Source organism: Hyaloscypha bicolor (genome assembly GCF_002865645.1).
Source record: "Hyaloscypha bicolor E unplaced genomic scaffold K444scaffold_189, whole genome shotgun sequence".
Classification (NCBI taxonomy): Eukaryota; Fungi; Ascomycota; class Leotiomycetes; order Helotiales; family Hyaloscyphaceae; genus Hyaloscypha; species Hyaloscypha bicolor.
In genome coordinates this window covers 1,626,350-1,650,170 of record NW_020194691.1, presented here as the reverse complement: position 1 = coordinate 1,650,170, position 23,821 = coordinate 1,626,350, and the positions used below count along the sequence as shown (strand labels likewise).

The following is a 23,821-nucleotide window of genomic DNA, read 5'->3' as shown; positions in this document are numbered from 1 at the left end:
TAAAACTTTTATATATAAGAATTATTAGTTCTAGTTATAAAACAAACTTATAATAATTTAATTAAGATTTCTATTTTATTTTCTAGAGTTTTATTAGTAAGAACTAAAAGAAATATATAAAGAAAAACTTATAAATGTATTTTAATAATTCTTTTTAGTATTTATTTATTTATTTATTATATTTAAAATTACTTAATTTAATTAAGGCTATTTAATATAAAATATAAAGAATTAAAAACTAGAAAGTATTATAATAGTTTTAGAAATAAATACTAATATACTATTTAGCTTATTTAAAAAGAAATAATATAATATAAAGCTATTTTTAGAAAATCTTTTTCTAGTTTTATTATTTTTAATAATAGTTATTATTTTTCTAATAAATAATTATTTTAGATATAGAAATTAGAGAAATCTAGCCTCTAAACTAAATTTATATTTATAAAAAGAAATTATAGATTAGCTAATAGCTTATAGACCTAAATAGACTAGAAGCTAAAATAGCTACTATTTATTTCTATAATAGAATAACTTATTTAGCTAATAATAAAATAACGAATTTATTTTACTAAATATTAGCCTATTTTTAAATTCTTTTAGAAGTTTCTAAATAGCTTATAATATATTTATAATAAGATTATAAATATTTATAAATATTTTTTTAATATATATCTATAAATATATAATTATTATATTACTATTTAAATTAGTAATATAATTAGCTTTATAATATTCTTTTTTGAAATAATCTTATATTTTTTCTTTTTTATATCTTTTTATATTATATTAAATTATAATAAAAAGATAGTAATATACTAGAATTAATTTAATTATCTGAGAATTATTATTCTTATATAAGAATTAATAGTTTCTTTAGTTTATTACGGATTCTATTATAATTTATATTTATAGAACCTATACTAGATTATAGTTTCTATTTTGGCTATAGTTTATATTATAGTAATCTTAAGTTTAAAGTTTTAATATCTAATTCTCAGGCTATATTAAACTATAATATATGCTTTTCTTAGTCTTTTAGCTATAGTTTTTATAATATATAGGCTTATTATTTATAGTTAGATAACCCAAAACTATAGAATAAGCCTAATATATATATTAATTATAGTAATACTTAATTTCCTAAGAGCTATAATTTATATAATAAGAATTCCAGAAAAATAATACTAATTATAATATAATATTTACGAATATAGCTATTAAATATTTCATTTTATAATTATTTTTACTAGTTTAATATATATATTTGAATTACTAAATACCTTTAGCTTTATTTACTTATAGGCTCATATATATTCAAAAACCAATATATATAGTTATAATTAATATAATATCTATTCTTATATCCCGAGACACATCTTATAGTAAGACAAATTATAGATATTTTAAGTTCAAGTAATTTTAAATCTATAAATATACCAAAATTTCTATTTATTTTCATTTTAGTATATTATATATCTCTCCCGAATACTTCTAACCTATTAATTACGAAAATTATTATTATATTATTACTACTTCCTTGAATTTATAGAGGGTCTCGTTTTATACTATAATAGGACCCCTTGACTTATAATACCACTATTAAGCTTTTTGTACCTTTTAAATATATAGAATAATTAGATATAGATATCCAGGTTTTATTATAAGGCTAAAAAGCTATTGCCACTCTTATAGCAGCCGGGGCGTGCCATGTTATATAACGTTGCTATATAGGCTGATACCTCCTCTAATCAAGCGAGCAAGGACCCTGGTCAGCTGCGTCGTGGTTATAGTAATCTCGGTAAAATTTACAATAGAAGGCGAATTGGGTGTCGCTATTTTTTTAGTTAATTATTTTAAGCGGGGTCTATTTTCAGATACTTGTGGCTGTGCACTCCTGCCCGTTGAGGTACCGCTACTAATTGTAGAGGCAGAATTGGCGGTTTATAGTAAGATGCGAAACCGGCTTTAATCTAAATACTATGATTTTTAATTTTGACCTACGATTTTTGCCTCTACAAGTACTATTATCCCTTGGACCAGCAGAAACTACCACAATGCTAGCAAGGGTTTTCGGCTAATGATTTGGGCAGATGAGAATGTCGCTGACATTGCGATTCTAACCTTAACTGTATCTTTTCTGACACCTCTAGGCATAGCACCTTGGGGTGGATCAAGCTTCCTCCCCACGATCTACTCTCAGGCCATCATCAGCTTCCCGTTTGAGCCATCACGCCTACTAGTGATCATACTAGCCCTAAAAGCGGCAGGATTCCATTAATCCCCAGCGCTTTGAATAGGCGAAACCTGGCCTACATGTGTCTTCTTTGGTTAAAGGTAAAGCTTCAGACCCATGATGTGGCTTCTTAACGTATCAAGCTTCAAATTATGCGACTTCATGGGCAAGGCAAACAGACCCCATATGCTATCCTCTCCCACACATGGGGCGCTAAGGAAGTTTCCTTCAAAGACATACAGCCTGAGAACCGAGCTGTTGGATCAGTGGCGTCAATTTTCAGCTGTATAGGGAGCTGGTCTCAGCTATACGTAGTTTTCAGCCCTACATGTTTTCAGCTCGGCGTATGTCTCGGATATACATGGCTCTTAGCTATACACAGGTCTCAGCTGCGCCGGGATCTGGACTCAGCTCTATGAGGGAATGAGTCTTTTTCACATCTATATATACAGTGTATACAGCACTATAGTATAGCTAGAAAGAAATTCAATGCCATTCAATACCTCGATTACTGCCCCTCAACTGATACGAGCCACTGCGGAGAAAAAAAAGGGGTTTGTTAAAATACAAGGATGCTGCAATCAGGCACGACTTGACGGCTACGACTGGGTCTGGGTAGACTCGTGCTGCATTGACAAGTCACGCAGCGCCGAGCTGACGGAAGTTATCAACTCCATGTTCAAATGGTACCACGATGCAGGGATCTGCTACACCTACCTAGGCGGTGTACCTCGCGTCGGATTTGATCCTGAACCAAAGGATCTGGAAGACGCCTTCTCTAAAAGTCGATGGTTTACGCAAGGCTGGACCCTCTAAGAACTTCTTGCACCGAGGTCAGTTATTAATGACTAGTCGATCCTCGGCCAAAAGATTAAGTCTCCGATCGAAATACCTGTCCTTTATGATAAGATTTCGAACTCTGTATAAGAAAGTCGACCAAAACGGAGGTGGGTGGGAGGCAGCCGGAGTTCGTGTAAGAGAATACGATTTTCACTAGATGGAGTCATAAAAACTCTTGATTAAAGCGCCTAACTAACCATACTTGGATTCACTGCTATTAATCAACCATTTCTATGTATGAATAGACCCCCTAGGAGGTAGACTGGCTGCGTCAAATTCGAAAAACGTAACACGACCAGACGCATGTCCTAAGACAAGAAGGTTATTTCGGACAGCTGCACACGTAGCTCGATAATCAGAAGGAAGCCAAAGGATGTTTTCCATTTCTTGAGTCACCCAATGCTCTTTCACAAATATATAGCACAAAGGCTTTGACTGGAGAGGAATGGCGCTAGGGAAAAGAGATCTAATATTTAGTAGTCCCCAATCTGTTTCTAGGTATATCCCATCACTAGAGAAAGATAGATCTTGAATCGCTACGCCAGCGTCGAGCTTGCCGCGCGGCCCTCCTGTCGTCGAGTCCCAGAACATGATCGTCTTATCATGAGCGGATGCGACGAGCTGGCCGTCCGGCGAGAATGCGACGGCTTTGGCAGGGGGTGAATGGTCCTCGGGCGCTCCGCGTACCGCTCCCGTCGCCAAGTCCCAGAGCCTGACCGTGCCGTCCTGAGATACGGACGCGACGAGCTTGCCGTCCGGCGAGAATGCCACGGCGGTGACCATTAAATGGCCCTTGAGCGTGCCGCACACCGTTCTCGTCGCCGAATCATAGAGCATGACCGTATCATAACTAAGTTTGGAAGCGACGAGACGGCTATCGGGCGAGAATGTGACTGCAGGAACTATTCCGACTACGAGATGGCTGTCCGGCGAGAATGGGTCTACAGGGACTAAACTCCAATAGCTCTTGAGTGTGCCGCGCAGCGTTCCTGTCGTCCAGTCCCAGAGGCTGACCGTGTTACTATTAGATCTAGACGCGACAATCTGGCCGTCCGGGGAGAATACAACGTCATGGGCCGTACCCGGACCGGCCTTGAGTGTGCAGCGGGCCTCTCCCGTCGCCGAGTCCCAGAGAGTGAGAGCGGCTTCCTTAGGTGAGAATAGGACGAGCTGGGCGTCCGGCGAGAATGCCACTTTATAGGACTCGAACGTGCTACGCTCCGCTCCCGTTGCCAAGTCCCAGAGCCTGACCGTACGGTCCTCAGATGCGGACGCGACGAACTTGCCGTCCGGTGAGAATGTCACGGCGGTGACCGTATCCCAATGGCCCTCGTCATAGGACGCGACGAGCTCGCTATTCGGCAAGAGTGTCACGTCGGTGATACAATCTCGATGGCCCTCGTTGTCAGATGAAGATGCGACGAGCTGGCTGTCCGGTGTTCCCGTCGCGGAATCCCAGAGTCTGACCGTCCCGTCCTCAGATGCGGACGCGACGAGCTGGCTGTCTGGCGAGAATGCGACTGCATTAACGAAACCCGAATGGCCCTCGAGCGTGCCGCGCAGCGCTACTGTCGCCGAGTTCCAGAGTATAATCGTCTTATCCGAAGAAGCGGACGCGACGAGTTGGCCGTCTCGCGAGAAAATAATGTCGTTGACCTGTCCCATATGGCCCTCGAGCATGCCGTGCAGCGCTCCCGTTACCGAGTCCCAAAGCCTGACCACGTTGTCCTCGTACGTTAAATCCTCGTCCATGGATACGGACGCGACAAGCTGGCCGTCTGGCGAGAATGCGACGACGCTAACAGAATTCGAATGGCCCTCAAGCATGCCGCGCGCTGCTCCTGTCGCCGAGACCCAGAGCCTGACTGTCTTGTCGGCCGAGCCCGACGCCACCAGCTTGCCATCTGGCGAGAAAGCTACTGACCAGACAGTATCCGAATGGCCCTTGAGCGTCTGCAGCGACGCTCCCGTTCTGGTATCCCAGAGCCTGACCGTCTTGTCATATGATGCAGACGCGATGAGCTGGCCGTCCGGCGAGAATACCACGGAGGCGACCCAATCTAAATGGCCCACGAGCGTGCTGTACGCTGTTCCCGTCGTCGATTCCCAGAGCCTAACCACGTCCCCGGATCGGGACGCAACGAGCATGCCGTCTGGCGAGAATACCATGGAATGGCCTTCGAGCGTGCTGCGCGCCGCTCCCGTCGCCGAGACCCAGAGCCTAACTGTCTTGTCGGCCGAGCCCGACGCCACCAGCTTGCCATCTGGCGAGAAAGCTACTGACCAGACAGTGTCCGAATGGCCCTTGAGCGTCTGCAGCTGCGCTCCCGTGCCGGCGTCCCACAGCTTGACGGTCTTGTCCTGCGATGCCGACGCCAGCAGCTTGCCGTCCGGCGAGAAGGCCACGGCGATAACCGAGCTCGAATGGCCCTCGAGCGTCTGTAATAACGCGTTCCAGTTGCTTTCAACCTCTGGTAATCTTCGTATCCACCTAGGTATCTTGTCCTTGAACTGCTTCCTTATTACGCTCGCCGTCGGTGAAAATACAAGGGCGCTGCAGTATGTCTGGAGGGGAGCTTGCTCAATTACTGACCTGTTATAGAGGACGAACCGCTTCGCGTCGTGGACGAAAGTTGAGAGACGGGGGCACTGACTAAACTAACCGAAGCGTTAGTGAAAACTTATGCCGTGCTAGAGGTGAACTAACGGGAGCTAACGACTCTAGAGAAGCGATGGCGTGAATCCCTTCCGAAACCTTCCCCATCCATCCAATAGCTTCAAGCCAGTAAAGGAAATGCTCTCGCAAAAACGAGTGTACTTGGTCATCGTCGCAAAGCCGAGGAGAGCTCTGCTGAAGATGCGGGATCCAGTAGAGGCATGCATACTGGAGCTCTAGCGGGAGACACCGTTTTACTCGACTAGTATCGACGTCGGTTGCAAGTTTACCGGGTGCGCCCAAGCCACACATATCTTGCTTTAGAGCAGTTAACATAAGCCTTATACAGTCTTCGGCTAGTATCCGATGTGCTTGCTTCTCGTCGACCCATAGATTTGGTTCCTGGCACCTGTTATTATTCAAGAGGAAGTCCCGAAATGAAGGATGGTGGAGACGAAGGGGCTGGGTTTTGTCCTTCTGAATATCCAGGATAGAGTGCAGATCCTCTACCGTCTGATCTAAGTCATCCTGGGGAACGCACAGTAGCCTGCTTAGGGAGCAGGTAGAAAGCGTTGTGAAGAGTATAATAATGCTTCCAAGTACCTGTCTCAGCATGCGATAAGACTCTCCTTTCTCCTCATCTGTGTATTCGGAAGGAACAGAATGCTTAAGGATAGTAGTATAGATCTCGTTGAGATGCTTTTCCGGTGCCGTAACAGTGCCAGCGCTGCTACCGCTCCTAAGGATCGTATCAAGCCGTCGAGCTGCATGTCGTTTACCTTCACGGATAAATCGACAGGCTGTTGCAGCCCAGATAAACAAACCGCTCGCAGACTGAACTAAACGCCTAATAGCCTCTTCCCCCGGCCAACTGGCATCCAAAGAGCGTTCCGATCGAATGAATTTAAGATTATATTCGAGGAAGATAGTGATATCGTGGTCAATAATTGACGGCGATATGTTATGGAGTACAAAGTCTTGGTATCCCTTATCCGGTATCTGGCAGAATCCATGCCGAATTGGGATCTCGGGCCTGCTCGTTAGAAACACTCGTAGCCGTACCCCCTCCAACGATCGAACCTCGACCAAGAGGTGCAAGATAGTCCTTATGTCATTTTCGTTATCGCACTCATCAAGCGCATCAACCACAAGAACGCACAATGATTGGCAGCCGTTGCCGTCCAACTTCGATAACGGACCGAGCACAAGCTTATGCCACTGGTCGCGGAGAGATCGGTTCACGATGTCATTGTGTTCCGTGACGGCATGGCTAACGTACTGGCGTAGAGTAGGTATGCTAATTGCAAGTTGTACCGCAATACTCGTTACGAACTTGCCGGCATGGCTCACGTCTCCGCCACCTCGTGAGAAGAAAAAGCTGGCTCCAAGATAATTCTTGTTAAGGAAATTACGTGCAACCGTTCGTGCAACCGTGGACTTGCCAGTGCCAGCCAAGCCATTAAGCCAGAAGATTGATCGCTCGTCTTGCCCAGTAGCCCAGATATATATGTCTTTGAGGAGATCGACGCGGGTATTGGGGAGGCAAATGGGCTCATATTGCTTTGCGTACGAGTTGAAAGGCGATTCGACGGCATAGGGTAGGCGATCGAGGAGGGTAGCTAATAATCAACTATTGATTAGTGACGTGTTTCTACTTCTAAGCAAATTAAGAACGGACAGCCGATTTGTGCTTACGATCTTGTCTAGGACTCGAGTTCTTGCCGATTTCCTCGTAAAGCCGCTTGAATGCACTCGCGGCCCCCTCGCCATAGATAAGCGGCATATAGATTTCGAAGATGCCTAGCAAAGAATATGCCTTATCCTCTTCACGCTTAGTCTGACGAGTCTTCGCCCATGACATCCGTTCATTGACGCTAAATTCAGATAGAGGAGTGCCTTCAAGAGCCTGAACCGCGATTCCTGTTATGTGGTGAATTTGTTGTTCCAGCGACCTCTTGTCGCCGAGTTGATTGCCCTTTGAGCAAAAGAATTCAACCGACGATGGAGCAAGAAGCTCTTGCAATGTCCAGCCTCGGGTGAACCATCGGCTGTTGCGAAAAGCTGGCTCCCACGACTGCAAAGACGGGTTGCTCTGATCATGATCGTTTGTCCGAACATCTGACAAGTACGCATAGCATTTTGCCGCTTTGGTATACCAACGAAACATCGAATTAATGGCTTCCGAAAGCTCAGTATTGTTCGATTTGTCGATACAACAGGTATCCACCCAGAAGTATTGCAGACCATCGCGCGCAGCTTGCTGTGCACAGAAGCGAAGCTTTCCGTATCCGGCTTTTGTCCTCCTAGGGCTTTTGGTCAGGTCTTGGAAGCTAACCTCATCATCGTCATCACCCCAAGTATGAGAGAGGATCGCATAACGAGGAATATTGTCGATAATGTCCTTGGTCAGGCTGAATTCGCCGTTCTCGTCAACTCGCAAAAGACGCATTGTCGAGAGCGAGCATCATAAGGGCGGTCCCGCGAAGATTGGACGCAGCGGTGAGCATCAGAACCCGAATAACGTAGGAAGAAGACTACTAAGTCGTAGAGTCAGGAATTGAACTTCTTTGAAAAACGGATGGTAAGAAGAGGGCACGGCATCGCAGTCAGTTTGGGGCTCAGCTGGCTTCGCTCCATGGTGGTGCGTGGTTGTGGCGCAGCAGAGAGATCGAGCCACTGCAGAAAAGCCGACTTTGGCCATGGGCCAATTGCACCTGAGCACGTTATGATCTAGGCACGCCAGGAGGCACGCCTTGCGCCAATACTTTAGTGGCCTTGTCCATATTATCGTCGCGATGGTGATGTGGAAGGAGACGGGAGAGCGCTCCTGGCCAGGCACCAGCGTGCTGCTGCGCACCTGCGTATAGAAAGTTCGAGAAACATGCTACGTACTACGCCACACACATGACCAGGCTTAAAAGTAGTGGCTGAGTAAAATATAGCGAGCCCGGATTTATACAGTATATTGTAACCAGGCTAATACACATTAATAAACACTAAATTTGAAGCTAAAACATGTGGCGTTTATGCCCCTCTCCTCACACCGGAGAAACTCCCGGACTGCATCATTTCCTCTTTGAGTATCTTTAAAACTTGGAGCTATGTTCTTCCTTGGTAGAACTTTTCATTAAGTGCTCCGAATTTTGAAGAGACTTTGATAGTCGCGATTAAGCAGGGGGGGAACAGCCGAAGCGGCGATTAGTGCCGTGCTTGAAAGGATTGATAGTATAATTAGATGCAGTCTTTTTCTTGTTGCTGAGGTAGCCCCTAAAGGAGAAATAGTTAAAGAAAGTGTCATATTAATAATAACTTTGTAGACTTGCTGAGGAAAAATTTGTAATTACTAAACTATAGATTTGTCTCGTGACAGGGTGCGTCTCGGGATATAGGGATAGACGTTAGCTTTTACACTTTCCATCTCTCCTAGTATCTACTATATAAAGGGTTCTGTCGCATAGAACGGTTATCAAGAGCTCCTTCTTTATAACTAGATCTCTTAGACAAATAATTCATCCGATCGAAAACTTAACTAATATATACTCTATAATTATAATATATTATAGGTTCAAAAATCAAGCTTCTGTAATCTTCTAAAGATCTATAGCATAATATTAGTAGTCTAAATTTGACTCTATCTATATTACGGGAACTAATTCTGCCTGCTAGTATATTCGTTTATATACTTTATTAGCCCTATAATAAAAGCTACAGGATAATATAATAAGGTTATTAGTCTGTTTTTATAGTAAATCTAAACCTTCTCTCTTATATAATACTTTTTTTATATTTTCTTATATAATACTAATAGTATTATTAATTTATACTTATAAAATATCTATTATTTTATTATAGTTTAATTAATAAATTAGATTTACTAACTAGAAAATATATTATAATATCTTACTTTTAGTAAAATATAATCTTTTTAATATTAATTCCAGAAGTAAGGGTACTAATAAGAGAAAGGGGCTTAGGTACTAGAATAGGCCCTATAATACTAAATCTACTATTTTTAGTTTTATATAAGAACAAATACTAGCTATTAATATAGCTATTTAAGGCTTTTTTACCTTAAATTATATTTATATTCCGGCTTATTTAATTTCAAATTAACTTTAAATTAAAGTTTCAAAATATTATAAAATAGAGATTAGCTAAAATTAGAAATTCTAATAATTTTCTCTTTTACTATTTTCTATTATATAGTATTTGGAATTCAGTTATTAATCTAAAATAAAATAGTAAAAGCAGGTATTATAACTTTAATTATATAAACTTTATTTTTCTTTTTTTATTACCTAGCTAATATACTTTTAATTATAGTTTAACTTTACTAATATTTATCTACTAAATCCCTTAATTAAATTATATATTATATTAGAAAGTAATCTTATTTAACTATTTTAAAGCAAAGTTTAGAATATAGTAAATATACTTATAATAACTACTATTATTACTAGTAATAAAATTCAGAGTATTATAGATATTATTAAAATAGCTATTTCTAAAATTAATATAATTAAAATATTAATTATAAGAAATTATTTACCTGGAATTAAGTAATTCTATATAGGTATTAGTAATTATATAAAATATAATAATTTATTATTAAATATTTCTAATATAATACCAGAAACTATTATAAGCTTTATTAATAATGAAATTCAATTTCTTTAGCCTCTAAAAGTAATTATAGTAAAAGTTATACCTATATTTATTTAAGACTCTTTATTTTTTAGCCTAAGGTTTTTAATTTTTATAACTACTATATTTATTTATTTAATATTTAAACTAATTTCTATTATAATTCGCTTTCTAAAATTAGGAATTAGTTTATTAGCTATATTATACTTTATTTCTTTTATTATATCTATTACTATTCTTTATTATATATAATTAGAAATATATAGGCTTGAATTAATTATAAATATAAAGAAAAAATATATAATTAGTTAATATATAAAAGCTCTTATTTATATTAATATTATAATATTATTAATAATCTTTATATTATTTATTATATAAAGAAAGCTTAAAGCCAAGTAATTAGTATTAGATTTCTATTATTAGATTATTAGATTATAAATTAAATCTAAAAATATAGCTTTTTATACTTGTTTTTTTATAATATATAATAAAATTCTTTTTTGGCTTATATATAATATTTTTCTAATTTATAGCTTTAATATAATAAAATTAATTTATTTGCTTAAATAAAGCTTCTATTTATAGATTTATTTAGATAAGAGCTTTAAATAGTAATTAGTATTTATATTATAAAAAATTAATATAATTTGTTTTTAAATCTCGAATTATTTTTATTTTTAGAAAAATGCCTTTTTTAGCTTCTTTTATTTTTAGACTATTAATATATAAACTTTAAATAATATAAAAATATGTTTTTTAGAATTATATTAATTAATTCTAATAAAACTAACTAATTAATTAAATATAAATTATAAAATAAGCTAAATTTGAAAAAGTTCCAAAAATTATTTATATATTAAAATACTTTTTTTAATACTATTATAATAATTCCTGCTTTCTAAATCGGCTTCTAAGTTACTAAATAAAATATATTACTAATAAGGCTATTAACTATTTATAATAACTATTATATTAAACTAGACTAGAATAGTAGGCCTAACTAAGATTATATTCTAAATATTAGAAATATTAATAAAATATTTATAAGTTTAGTTTTAAAACTCTTATATAAAAAAATTAAAGCAATTGCCTTAAATAAAGGAATTATTATAAAAGGAGTTATTATAAATACTATTAAAATAATTCGTATAAATAGTAAATAAAAGAAATAGTTTTTATTAAATAAGCTATAATTAATTTTAGAAAATTATATAGAATTAGATAAAAAAGAAATTAGTTTTTTTTATCTATTTTTAAATATTTTCTATTTTATTTATTAAAGGCAAGTTTTAAAAGTAAAGCTCTAGAAAATCCGAGTTCTAAATAATAGTAATATATTAATATAGAATTAATTAGCTTATTTAAGAAAAACAGAAAATATAATTATATATATATATATATATATATATAATATTATAAAACCGAAATAGTATCTTTATATAACTTTATATATAATATAACTTTAAAATGAGTTTTTTTTTTACTAAATAAAGCTTAATATAATTATTATTTAAATTTGCCTTATTAATTCAGCTATTTTAATCTTCTAAATATCCTATTTATTTAATCTAGTATTAGATAACTATTTTCTTATACCTGTTTTATTTAATTAAAATAATTTAATTATTTATAATTTACTTAATTATAAACTTATTATATTTAAGAACTATAATAAATAGCTTAGATATTTAAATATCTTATTTACTAAATAGAGAATATTCTAGATCTTAATAAGAAATAGATATATCTTTTATAGAATTATTACTAAATTTACTATTAGCCTTATTAATTCGAGAATTAAATAGTTTCTTATTATTAAGAATATTTCTTAGATCTAGTCTATAATAAATAAATTAAATAAGTAATTTTAAATTACCTAAATTTAATAAATTATTAAAATAATTATAATCTTACTTTTTATAGATTAGAATATTAGTTATATCTATTACTAGCCTTTTTATAAAAAAAAATATTTTTAATAATTAAAAGATTAAACTATTTAGTATTATTAATTAGATAAATAAAAGCTTTTATATTTTAGTTAGGTTTAATTCTCTAAAAAAAAATTATTTTATATTAATATATATTAGAAGCTATAGAAAAATATCTAGGCTTTAAGGCTTGAGATTTCTTCTAGTTAAGGTTTATAAAATCTTCTATTTCAATTATATTATAATCTAATACTATAATATATACTTTATAAAAGCTTAATTTACTAGGGCTAGTAATAAAGCTTTAATATAATAATAAAATAATTATATTATTTCTAATAGGCAAAATAACTAATTAAAAAAATAGACTCGAGTTAATATTTTTAAATATATTAGAATATAATAACTAAATTAGTATATAGGTTTTGCTTTTAGGCTTATTTCTAGCCTATTTAGTAAATAGTAATAAACTCTTTGAATTTACTAATAAAGAAATTAATAAAGTAATTAAAGATATTATTAATAAAGACTTTAAATAATAAATTAAGAATATTAATATTCTATATCTTTTCTAGTTATTCTATTTTACTATTTAATTAATAAATTTATATATATATATATATTATATATTTTCTAATACTAATATCTGAATCTTATTTAAAAATAGTTTTATTTATTTTATAATTATAAAATCTAGTATTTATATTATTTACTAATTTAGATCTTTTTAATATTTTAATAAACTTAATATAATAAAAGTTCTAAAAGTAAAATTTAATTTTTTATATTATAGTAAGGAAATATCTAAATATTTAAATAATTTGGAATTATTTAGGCTTTATTTTTCGAGAATTAAAAAATAGCCAGATAAATATTCTTTTTATAAAACAAGATCGAAAAATAATTATATTAATTTTATTATTAATAGTATTATATTACTTTAATAAAAGAAATATATACTAATTAAAGCAAGTATTCTATTATAAATAAATGAATTATATTATACTAGAAAAGATTTATAACTATTTAAATAAGTCTAATAATAGTTCTTTTAGGTCTAGTTTTTTATAATTCATTTATTATAAAAGAAATATAATTAAATAAAACTATTTCTTATTATAAAATACTTTATATAATAGTTATATATATATTACTATTTTTATAAAGCCGGTTTACTATTAATAGAACTTATATTAGCTAGATCTATAATAAGAAAAATAATTAAAAAAAACTATAATACTAATTTATATATTTTATATTTCTAATCTATTATTAAATAAAAGTATTTTTTAGGATTTAAGCTAAAATAGTATATTATTAATAAAGAATAATTAGATTATAAATAACTATTTGTCTTATATTATTATAAATAGAAGTAATAATAAATATATTATTTACTAAATAGTTATATTCTAGTATTAGAATATAAATATAAAAAAATAAAGTCTAATAATATCTAATTAAATTAGATTTACTATTTTTAAAAGAAAGCTTTTTTAATTAGTATTTCTAGTATTTATAAAGCTTTTTTATAATAAGTTTCCTCTTTTATACTTATAATTCCTTTTATTAATTTTTTGTTATTAAATTGTTTTTAGAGAATAAAAAAAGGTTTTCTAACTTGTTTTTAATAGCCTTAAATTCTGAACTATTTTCGAGTTTGTTTTATTTTTTAGTAAAAAGAAACTATTATAGTTCCGGATTATAAAATATAGTTAAGTCCTAAAATAAGTTATTAGAAAAGCTATATATTAGAATACTAAAATAGGTATTTTAATTATTAATTCTGGTATTATTCGAAATATAATAATTATAATAAGTATTTTTATTTATATAACTTTTATATTTTATTCTTTAAATTAAAAAATATAGTTTATTTATATATATTAGTTAGAAACTAAATATTTCAAATTAGTATAAGTAAATATACTAATAAGCTAGAAGCCTTTTATTCTAAAATTATAAATTATAAGTAATATAATATAAAAAAAATAAAGGTTTAGATTTCTTAAATATTTATTATATATATTAGCTATATTAATTTTTCTAATACTTTTCTAAAAGAAAAATATATTAAGAACATTTGAATTCTATTTAAATTAATATATTTTATTATATAATAATAGCTTAAAATTAAGAAATATCTTTATTATTTTATATATTTTAAAAGTGCTTTTTAAAATAAAAATAATAAAATATATAAAAATTAGATTCTAAAATAATAATATTATTATTAATTCCTTATATAAGAAGTATTATAATTAATTAAATTATTAGCCTTTAATTAATTTTAATATCTTTTAGAAAAGTAAATCTTTTATATAAGGTATTAGTTATATTCTTTATATTTTATATAAGCCATATAGTAAACTCTGGATTTTTATTCTTATTTTAAAATAGTTTAAATTTAATATTTTAATAAAAACTATTAGTTATAATATCTAGTTATTACTTAAGTATTAAGAAACTTATTTAATAATAAAGGCCTTAATTAGAATTAGATTAGTAAATGAATTCTATATATTCTTTTATTTTTAATAATAAGAAAATACTTATCTGAATTTTATTCTAAAAATCTATTCTAATTCCTGGCTTTAAATATATATTTTAATTAAATTATTAGAATTAAATTCTAAGATATTTAAAATAAATTATTATATTATATTTTCTTTTTTACTTTTAATATATTATTTTAAATATTTCTAGTAAAGAGCCTTATGTAAACTAAACTATATTAATAATTAGAATTTATATTTCCGGAAAAGTAAATTATATAGATTTCTAGTATTTATAATTAATTATTTACTAAGTTCTAGTAAATTACTATTTTTTAAATTATTAGAAAAATTATTTAAATATATAATAACTATATTTATATATATTATAGGATTACTAAAAGTTCCTTTAATATTATATACTATATTTATAATAAAATCTTATATTATTTTTATATTATATAAAGTAATAATAAGATATTTAAACTTAAACTAGTCAAGTTTATATTTATTAAATAAAAAATTAAATATTAGAAATATCTTATTTTAAATTATATAATTTACTAGTTTTATATTACTAGTATATAATAATATTTCTTTAAAATATATAATTAGAATATTTTCTTAATTTCTTTTCTAGTAATAAAAATATCTTTATTTTTTTAAAGCTATTTTTATAAACTTTTTTAAAGAAATCTTTAGATAATTTATATTTTAGTATTATAAAGAGTTATATAATAATAAGAGTAAAATAAAAAAATAAAGAGAAATAAAGTAATATATAATATATAATATTATTTAAAAAAATAAGATTAAAAATAATATAGTAATTAAGTTAGAAAAAAGAAATTCAAATTATAAATAAAAATAAAAAGAGAATTTATAGGAAATAGTAGCAAATCTCTTTCTTTAAATAAGACCTTTATATTCTATTACTATAGGTAATTACCTATAATATAATATAGATTTATTTTTATAAGAGTTTAGTTCGAGATCTTTGGGAGTCTATTTAGGCTCCCTAGAAATTATTACCAAAACTTAATAAAAATAAAAATAAAAGGCTCCAGTCTATATCTAGCCTAATTAGAGATTAAATATATAAATGAGAAGTGGGTACTACTCAGGGGCTATTCAGGGACTACTCAGGTTACTCAGGCTACTCAGGTGAGCTGGGTAAGGAGAGGGTGAGCCGAGGATAATTAGCGCCTGAGTAGAAGCGGCGAGCTTACTAACCGACCTTGGGACGAAGAAAAAAAAGGTTGCGCTCGACTACCGAAGCAATGGGGGCACTTGATTTTGCATATTGCGACTTGGGACTTGGTATGTTAATAGTCACCCATTTTCTATGGTCCTCTCTCTGTGCTGTGCAGGAAATTGACCTCAACGATTCCGTCCTTACCGCTCCCTGGGTATCAAAAGAAAGAAACGCCCTCCAACGCCAGAAATAAGTGCGTTGAGATCAACGGTTTGTCGTCGCGCCGATGGACGAAGCGGGGTCGTGGACCCTTACTTTCGACTCCCCAACTGCCGTTTCTCAAATTGATCATCTTTGGCACGAATAGAAACTGTTTGCGAGCACCCTTCTTCCACATCACCCCGTCGCTACTACCAATTGAATAGCTCAGTAGGGATTTCAGAATGGCTCGATTGCGGGATGTGAGAGTTTGAGAATGACTATGTACCTTAGGGCAAAGGAATCCAATCATTTTTCTCTTCATAATTTTTGATTCTCTCTGAAGACTATTTCAGAACTTGAAAACTACAAATTCTCCTCAAGGGCTGAATGACTTTTCTTGATCCTATGCTCTCGCTTCAATTCTTCAGCATAAACACAACCCTCTTGAATCCCACCTCCGCCAACCTCTCTTCCCCCTCTCCTTCCCCGTTCTCAACACCAGCCATCCCATCCCACATTCTCCAGGGTTCTTCTCTGCTTCCAGTATCCTTCCTCCTCCACTTCCTAAGCCCCACCCTAGCCCCTCTAACCCTCTTTCCCCCCATTGCGCCACAAACATCATCTACAACCCACAACCTCTCTGCCCCACCTCTAATCCTCTCGTACAGTTCCTTGTAATCTGCCTTCTTCACAATGCGATTCCAATATTTAATCGAGATTGCGAAATTCGGGATATCACGTGGGGAGGTCTGGATATCTTGCAGAAGGTGTTGAGCATCAGCCCTGAAGACGCGGGAAGAAGAAGAAGGGCCGGGACAGCGAATCCAGAGAACAACGTCGAGCGTGGGGTGGAGGTAGATACGTCGCGTGCCGACGGTGTGGAGTTTGTACCATTCTAGAGCGAAGGATCGGGACTCTTGGCTGATGTGGAGGAGTGGTGGGATTTGAGGGTCAAGAGTGAGGTGTAAGGCGAAGGTGGGGTTGTAATGGATGTAGCGGGGGGTGAGCATTTGGTTGTAGATTTTGAGGCGTAGTTCGAAAGGGAGACGGGGGAAGAGATAGACGCTGGGCGGTGTGGCTGCTTGGTGTTAAATGTGTTTTGAGATGCGTGGGAGGGAGAGGGGGAATACGCACGGGACATTTGGACGTCCGAGAGGGCAGTTGAGAGGTAAGAAGCCATATTTATGAAGGCGGGTCAGTACCTGTATTGAGGAAATGGATCCGTGAAGTCCGGCCGATGCACTGTGGCCTGTCAGCTATCTAAATCCAATCAAAGAAAACATAAAAGACAGTACAACAAGCGAGGAACTCAAGGATCAGTCATCATGGGCATGGAAATGGCTGATAAAACTTACCTGTAGCAATTCTCTTGGAATCGAATTTGCTCAGTGCATATCGCTCCAGCCATGCAAATTTCAATTCTGGAGGTTTGCTCTGGATGTTAAGACGGCGCTGATCATGCAGCCACGCGTCCCACTCTTCCGTATACCCGTCTGATTGGTAGGAAACCAGCCTCACGTCAGACGCAGAGAGAATTTCTGGATATTTGTGTATCTCAATAGCGTCCCAGTAGTGTCCTTGAACGATTGTGATTGTCTTCAGGGAGTTGTTTTGAAGAACAATTTCGTAGCTGCCCGTGATGTACGAGAGGGGACGCGGAGGAAACCGCAGCTTATGCCAAGCGGCTCGAGAGAGCGCCAGGTGATGAACTTGCTGCACTGTTGTAGGCAGATCGGTCCACGGAAGGTCCCAGTCGTGGTCTCGACTGCCTGATGGGCTGTCACCATAGAAGAGAGTATCGACCTCGTTGCTGAAATAGATCCTTGACCAAGTATCGATATTATTCCTCCCTTGGACTCCTGGTACTTCCAAATTGACCGAAGGATATGTCAGAATGTGGTAATTGAGCAGTCCTTCAGCTCTCGATTCTTTGCAGACTTGTAGGATTATTGGAAGAGTGGTCCTGATTCTCGGGAGCATAAAAATTACTCGAGGCTCGATTGCCGAAGTCCAGATCTTGAGCCGCAGCTCTGTTGGGAGCTTGGAGAATAAAGGAAAGTACGGTAGAGTTTCTTCAGAACAGATTCCAGACTCGGCAGGAAGCGAAGTAACAATCTTAACTTCAAGCTTCGCTGACTTCCTCTTTCGAAAGACGAAGTTCTTGGAGAAGCAAAGGCCAAAAATTCCTGTAATTTAGGAGTTCGCTCGAGCGCGAGTCGAAAATTGAGGTTGGACAGAAGTTGGCTCTGAGCGTCAAGAATCAGGCCGTTGTAACCGTACGAAGCAGAACCTCCCCAGATTTCTAGGTCTAATATTCGAGATATGGACGCTCTTCCACTGAAGCGTATCTGATTTCAAGAAACTTGAAATGCTTCGCGATGGAGGCCCACACTTCTATGTTATGACGAAGTGACCTGCCCGCATAGTAAATCAACCCTGTACCGACACTAGATAAATCTGCGTAATGATCACTGGCATTAGTGAGAGTTTCAATGTCTCAGATGTGTACATGTGATCGAGGATTGGGGCGTGGTATTCGTCTTCAGGGCCGAGGCCCGCCCAAAATAGCTCACCAATTGCCAGATGACGGATTTTTTTCACGGCGTAGCCCTTCGGCTCTCGATTCTCTACAGACGTGGAGAAGTGCTGGTACGGGGCTTTGTATCCATTTCCGAGGTAGAATGACTCGAGGTTCAATAGTTAAGTTCCATATCTTGAGTCGTAGCTCCGTTGGAAGGAGAGAGAACTGAATGAGAGCTGGTTGTGGAGCTGAAGTCGTCAGCTGGATTGTGCAGGGGAAAGGTTCAAAGACGAACTGCAGCCAGGAAGAGTCGACATACCCGGTGAGATTGTGTTCCAACAATACTCAGCTAGGCGACTTATTTCCGCTCCCATAATGAGACTGGAAGTTGCGTCTGGGATGAGTCAAGGAATCTTGAGGTCGAGGAATGTGGGTGTGGCGGAGTACGAATATTGCGGCATAAAGTCACGCGACTTCAGCGTATGCGCCCTGTAGTGGCTGTGGCTATAGCGCCACGCTGTTGGCCCAGTGACTATAGCGCTCAGACACTGGAACTTAGAGGTCTTATAGGGCCCTTTAGCGATCAAGCCCCTATACTTGCAGGGGCATACCCTAGAATTGTCTTTTAATCCCTGAAACTCCTTACATGGCTTAAGCCTATGGCCTTAGTAAACCTCGCTTTACAGGGGCAGGTAGCCTATAATTTAGGCACGTACCCACTAAGCTACAGGTGCTTCCAGGGCACTTTAGCGGTGGTGGCTTTACAGGCTAGTTTCATTGATTACAGCGTGTGATTAGTGGCTGGGACGTCATGTGCCCTGTAGTCGCATGACTTTATGCCGCAATATTCGTAAGCTGCAGTAATGCCTGAGGATTGAGGCAAATACGAGGCACTGTGGCCAAAAGGGGCTCCGATTCGAGAAGACTCTAATTGTGGGCCATAGATGAGAATGTAACGCCAACTGATTGAGACCTCGATATGACTTCCTAGACCGCCTTCTCCTGTTCCTCCTCGTCGTCTTTCAACAATTTCGCCGCAAAGAGAGACCCACTCAGGAAGACCATATTTCCAACGAAATCCATCCACAACCAATTGGTGAAGAAGTCCCGGCCCGGGCCAATAATAAACCAGGCGTTGAATCCAAGATATGAAATCATGCTCACGCCAAAAGCCGTGAAGCTGGTGGCCGTCATGTTAGAGGTACGGAGGAGAAACCCTGCAGTCATCGCCTGTGCACCAAAACATCGCATCAAGAGCGAAGTCGTGCTGTTGGTGAGGGCGTATTGCGGCGCCAGACTGGGTGCAATCACGGAAGAAGGATGGAGCAGACACCTGGACCAGTCGTCAGGGTTAATAATCCATAGGCAGGGCAGAAACGCTTACCAGGCACCCATGCTACTACTTCGTATATCCCGTAGCCATGGCCACCTGAATCCTGTGGAGAGTCCCCAGCGTCTGTGGGGTCGTCATATCCGCGTGTAGTTTGAGTCTGGTATGTTCGGATTTTTCTCTCGAAGGTGGAATTGAGAGTGGGTGGTGTTGACTGACTTCTGAAGATGAAAAGTGATGCCTTCGAGAAGACGAACGTCTGAAGTTCTGAACAAACGAGTCACGACCCTCTAGAAGCGCGGGAGCGGGTGATCCACTGCGATTGGTTGACTGGAGAAAGAAAGAAAAAATGCATAGCACGCGATGGTCAACTTTTGGACGATTGATGGTAGTGTCGTTGCAGAGATCCCTTTGTTGAAGAGTTTGGTGGTAGAAGGCTATCTCGGGGACAGCATCCTTCTTCGGAACCTCAGCAGCTTTAGTTTTGGAAGATGTCCCAGTCCTGGAGACTGCCAACATGATTGCCTTCTTCTTTGCTTGGAATGTTCGCCTTCGAGGTCTCCCGAAGCTGTGGGAATTCGACACTCGATATCCATGCCTTTATACGGCCGACGGTGTAGAAATAAAAGGTGTCGGCTTCGGATCTATCGATAATATCGTTCTACGAAGTCCCCGAGGCCATCGGTCTTTTCCATGGGCGGGATTCTAAATGTCAACAACTTATCGTTTACCAATGTGCGAAGTACAAAAACTCAGATCAATAGAAACAGCAACCTTTCGATGGTATTCGACTGCTCAACTTGCAGCCAAAAGACCAACCAAAACTTTGAGGTCTCAGCCAACACACTGGAGGTATCTAGCTTGGTCTATTTGGCAAGGAACCTTACAACTATAGAACCACAAGACTCATACAACATCAAGAATTGGACCACGGGCACATTCAATGCCAGCAGAGATTCTTTCACGCTTCTCTCCATCGATTTAGATAACCTGACAAGTCTCTACCTCTAGGATAATCAGAATCTGACTGCGATATGGTATGATTCGAGATTCCTCAGCTGCCCCAGGAAAGAGACATTACCACCGGCGACCCAAAGTTCAGGTCGAAATCTTAGCGTTATGGGTCACTGGAACAAGTGTGGGATAATACCACTTATTTTCCTGATCATGATGGAATCTCGCACGATTCTCTTGCTACAAAATGGACCTGCCGATTATATTCGATGGGGTATTTGATAACGAGTTCTTTTAAGCTTGCCTCCTATCAAGATGCTACATTGCAGAGTGATCTGACTATCGACAGCCGGTCGCCCCTCGACCTCGCCCACGCTGACAGAAGCCGGGCAATGATTCTCCAGAACTTTGCCGTGCGGTCCTCGCTTAGCAAGTATGAATTAAACTATAGCAAATTGCATAAAGCGCGCAGGCTGAGGACTTCTAAAGGAGAATATTCCAGTCAGAATGAAACAGTTGCTGATAGATGTGGTCGGGAAGGAGTGCTGGGAGCTTCCGCGTCATTCTCTATATTCTCGGCCTTTTCATAATACAGCACTCCTATTCTACGTAATTGTAATTCAAGAATTCGCTAAGGAGAACAAGATAATAAGAGAGTGGAAGTAAAGACGAGAATACGGGAAAATGAAGCTTTGCAAGTTGCGTACTCCATTACATTTTGAGCACAGGCCAGCGACTGCCCAAAGCTCGAGTTCAGGGACAGATAGGGGTCTGTTGACTTTGAGCGTCAGTGACATTATCAAGGCCACAATTAGTTCCGCTGTTAAACATTGAAGGTAGCTAATTCTGAAGTTGGATCAATAGTATCATTGGAGAAGCCTGCTGGGTCTTGCTGAAGAGAGGCAATAATTCACGATAAATCTAATTTGAGCAAATGCCGAGAGGAGATGATAGCAGCAACTGACTCCCTATTTTACAGTCTCTGCCGCTGCATAACAATTGCCAACCAGCATTACATCTACCTGGTACTTTAAGAAAAAATACTTAAAATACTTAAAATATTTCTTCATTTCTTCATTTCTTCATTTAAGTTTAATTAAGATAAATTTTTTAAAGTATTTCTAGTTTACATTTTTAATGAGTTCTTTATATTTCTCTCTTTATTATAAGGAATTATATCACTAATAGCGTGGAATATAATATTCTTAATAAAGAGGAGCACGTGGGAATATAATATGTATGAGAAGGAGAGGAGGAGAGGAGGAGAGAGCTGGTTTAGGCAAAGGCCAAGGAGGACAGGAGGGGCACAGCGGTGGTAGGGCAGATGAGAACACTGGATTGAACCTTGTGGCTGGGTCCCATTCTGCATCAATAATTTGACATAATCACAGCGAGGCAGGAACAAGTTACATATTGATAGGAATAGGTTTATCTTATCTAAACCCATCAGCTCTAAGTTTAGACCGACTCTTTACTGGCCCGACAGGCAGTGCTATAAGAGGCGCGCACTCGTCCTGAACCCCACATCCTGCGAGGCTGAGTGGAACGACAATATGTGAGGGCCAAACTCAGAAAGGCGTTAACGTTTGGGATCTGAGAATTAGACCAGAGATATTACAAAAGTGCAGCAAGTCGCAACAACTACGCCCAGTAGGTTGGTGTATCCCAATACTTGCGCTGCACTACTTGAAGTTGCAGCAGCGGTAGCTGCTCCCGTCGAAGTCGGTGTCGTGCCTCCATTTGAAGTAGTCGTTGCCTTGTTGGTTGGAGTGGCACCTGCCTTTCCCACAGTATCAGTCCAATATAAGTTGACTTCAGTGCGGGTGCTTAGAACATCGGATTGTGTCGTCTCCGTCGAGAAAATTGAATAAGCAAAGTTGGCCCTGAAACTTTCGAATGGGACCGTTGCGGAAGCGCTGCAGTACGATGAAGACTCAGCGTTGATTTCGTCCTGGTTCAAAAACCCTCCTCCATGCAGGCGAAGGCAATTGCTGCATCTAGAGACGTCATTAGCAACAGATCTGGTAAACCCTCTTTGAAAGTCAACATTGGATATTGCCCACTAACCCCTGTGTGTATCGCCAAACATCGTACCCCTTGCCATTAGAGTCACAGAGACACTTCTGCTGCTCACTGAGGTGATCGGCCGTAGGGTTTAGGCCATCAAGATCAACGCTCAATCCGCAGATCTGCATCACGCCTTGCATCTTGTTGCATGGAAATGGCGAATCGACGAGGTTTGAGACACCAGCGCTTGGTTGGCACAAGCTCGCGAGGTCACGTTTAAAGAGGGAGATTGGGGCAGGTGAAAAGTCAATCACACTTGCTAAGGAGAAGGGGAGATGGCTAATGGCGAAGAGGACGGCGGTAAGAACAGTGGTAAAGTGCATATTGAAGCAGATGGATACAAATGGAAGCTGAAATGGGTGATTGATAGAGATCCCTCAGTGTTATATATCAGAGAAAGCTGAGTGGCCCCAAATACCGTCAAGACCTGGAACTTCACACCTTGTCGCCATTCACCGAGTCAAAAATAGGATTTTCCATGGGTAGGATTTGCCAAGACGGATCAATCATCACTGTATGCTTTAAATTGTTGTTGAGATCTTATCCCATGTCAGTAGAAGGCAACGAGGCTTGTGATTTGCTTTGTCCAGAAGCCAAGGCGGGGCTATTTTTGCCCGCATTATCTTTTATCACCGTGCGGACAGAGGCTCAGCGGGTAATAACGCAATTTCAGCAATGACACCTCCAGGTACGCAGTGCTCTCCTTCAGCAGTAACCATGATGGCGGTGCAGACTGTGACCGTCTCGTCTG

General features: G+C 37.1%; 5 protein-coding genes across 5 annotated transcripts; 1 reads left to right on the top strand and 4 right to left on the bottom strand.

The window, feature by feature from the left end:
- Positions 1-2,353: 2,353 nt before the first annotated feature.
- Positions 2,354-3,079, top strand: K444DRAFT_712134 (uncharacterized protein). The gene is made up of 2 exons (XM_024888274.1): positions 2,354-2,490; positions 2,777-3,079. Exons 1-2 carry the CDS (start codon positions 2,386-2,388, stop codon positions 3,047-3,049), a joined length of 378 nt encoding a protein of 125 aa, XP_024726881.1. The 5' UTR covers positions 2,354-2,385; the 3' UTR covers positions 3,050-3,079.
- A 136-nt stretch (positions 3,080-3,215) lies between these two features.
- K444DRAFT_622581 (WD40 repeat-like protein) lies at positions 3,216-8,540 on the bottom strand. Its single transcript, XM_024882129.1, has 3 exons — positions 7,425-8,540; positions 5,781-7,348; positions 3,216-5,731 (listed from the first exon to the last, which is right to left on the bottom strand). The coding sequence occupies exons 1-3, from the start codon at positions 8,176-8,178 to the stop codon at positions 3,305-3,307; spliced, it is 4,749 nt and encodes a 1,582-aa protein (XP_024726880.1). The 5' UTR covers positions 8,179-8,540; the 3' UTR covers positions 3,216-3,304.
- Positions 8,541-16,432: 7,892 nt separating this feature from the next.
- On the bottom strand, positions 16,433-17,791 carry K444DRAFT_287210 (uncharacterized protein). The gene is made up of 3 exons (XM_024871628.1): positions 17,554-17,791; positions 17,333-17,440; positions 16,433-17,276 (listed from the first exon to the last, which is right to left on the bottom strand). Exons 2-3 carry the CDS (start codon positions 17,376-17,378, stop codon positions 16,615-16,617), a joined length of 708 nt encoding a protein of 235 aa, XP_024726879.1. The 5' UTR covers positions 17,379-17,440; positions 17,554-17,791; the 3' UTR covers positions 16,433-16,614.
- A 1,915-nt stretch (positions 17,792-19,706) lies between these two features.
- On the bottom strand, positions 19,707-20,568 carry K444DRAFT_670752 (uncharacterized protein; the record flags this gene model as incomplete). Its single annotated transcript, XM_024887665.1, has 3 exons — positions 19,707-20,052; positions 20,104-20,175; positions 20,327-20,568. The coding sequence occupies 3 exons, from the start codon at positions 20,566-20,568 to the stop codon at positions 19,707-19,709; spliced, it is 660 nt and encodes a 219-aa protein (XP_024726878.1).
- Positions 20,569-22,603: 2,035 nt separating this feature from the next.
- Positions 22,604-23,393, bottom strand: K444DRAFT_638553 (uncharacterized protein; the record flags this gene model as incomplete). Its single annotated transcript, XM_024884277.1, has 2 exons — positions 22,604-23,000; positions 23,071-23,393. The coding sequence occupies 2 exons, from the start codon at positions 23,391-23,393 to the stop codon at positions 22,604-22,606; spliced, it is 720 nt and encodes a 239-aa protein (XP_024726877.1).
- Positions 23,394-23,821: the final 428 nt, after the last annotated feature.

Bases quoted from the DNA above. Each gene is read 5' to 3' on its own strand.
- K444DRAFT_287210 (XM_024871628.1), bottom strand. From the start codon at position 17,378: ATGGCTTCTTACCTCTCAACTGCCCTCTCGGACGTCCAAATGTCCC. The intron at 17,277-17,332 runs GTGCGTATTCCC...AACACCAAGCAG, and splicing joins CTCGGACGTCCAAATGTCCC to CCACACCGCCCAGCGTCTAT.
- K444DRAFT_712134 (XM_024888274.1), top strand. From the start codon at position 2,386: ATGCGACTTCATGGGCAAGGCAAACAGACCCCATATGCTATCCTCTCC. The intron at 2,491-2,776 runs GTTGGATCAGTG...GCCACTGCGGAG, and splicing joins TACAGCCTGAGAACCGAGCT to AAAAAAAAGGGGTTTGTTAA.
- K444DRAFT_622581 (XM_024882129.1), bottom strand. From the start codon at position 8,178: ATGCGTCTTTTGCGAGTTGACGAGAACGGCGAATTCAGCCTGACCAAG. The intron at 7,349-7,424 runs GTAAGCACAAAT...GTTGATTATTAG, and splicing joins CTCGAGTCCTAGACAAGATC to CTACCCTCCTCGATCGCCTA. The intron at 5,732-5,780 runs GTTAGTTCACCT...CGCTTCGGTTAG, and splicing joins CTCTAGAGTCGTTAGCTCCC to TTTAGTCAGTGCCCCCGTCT.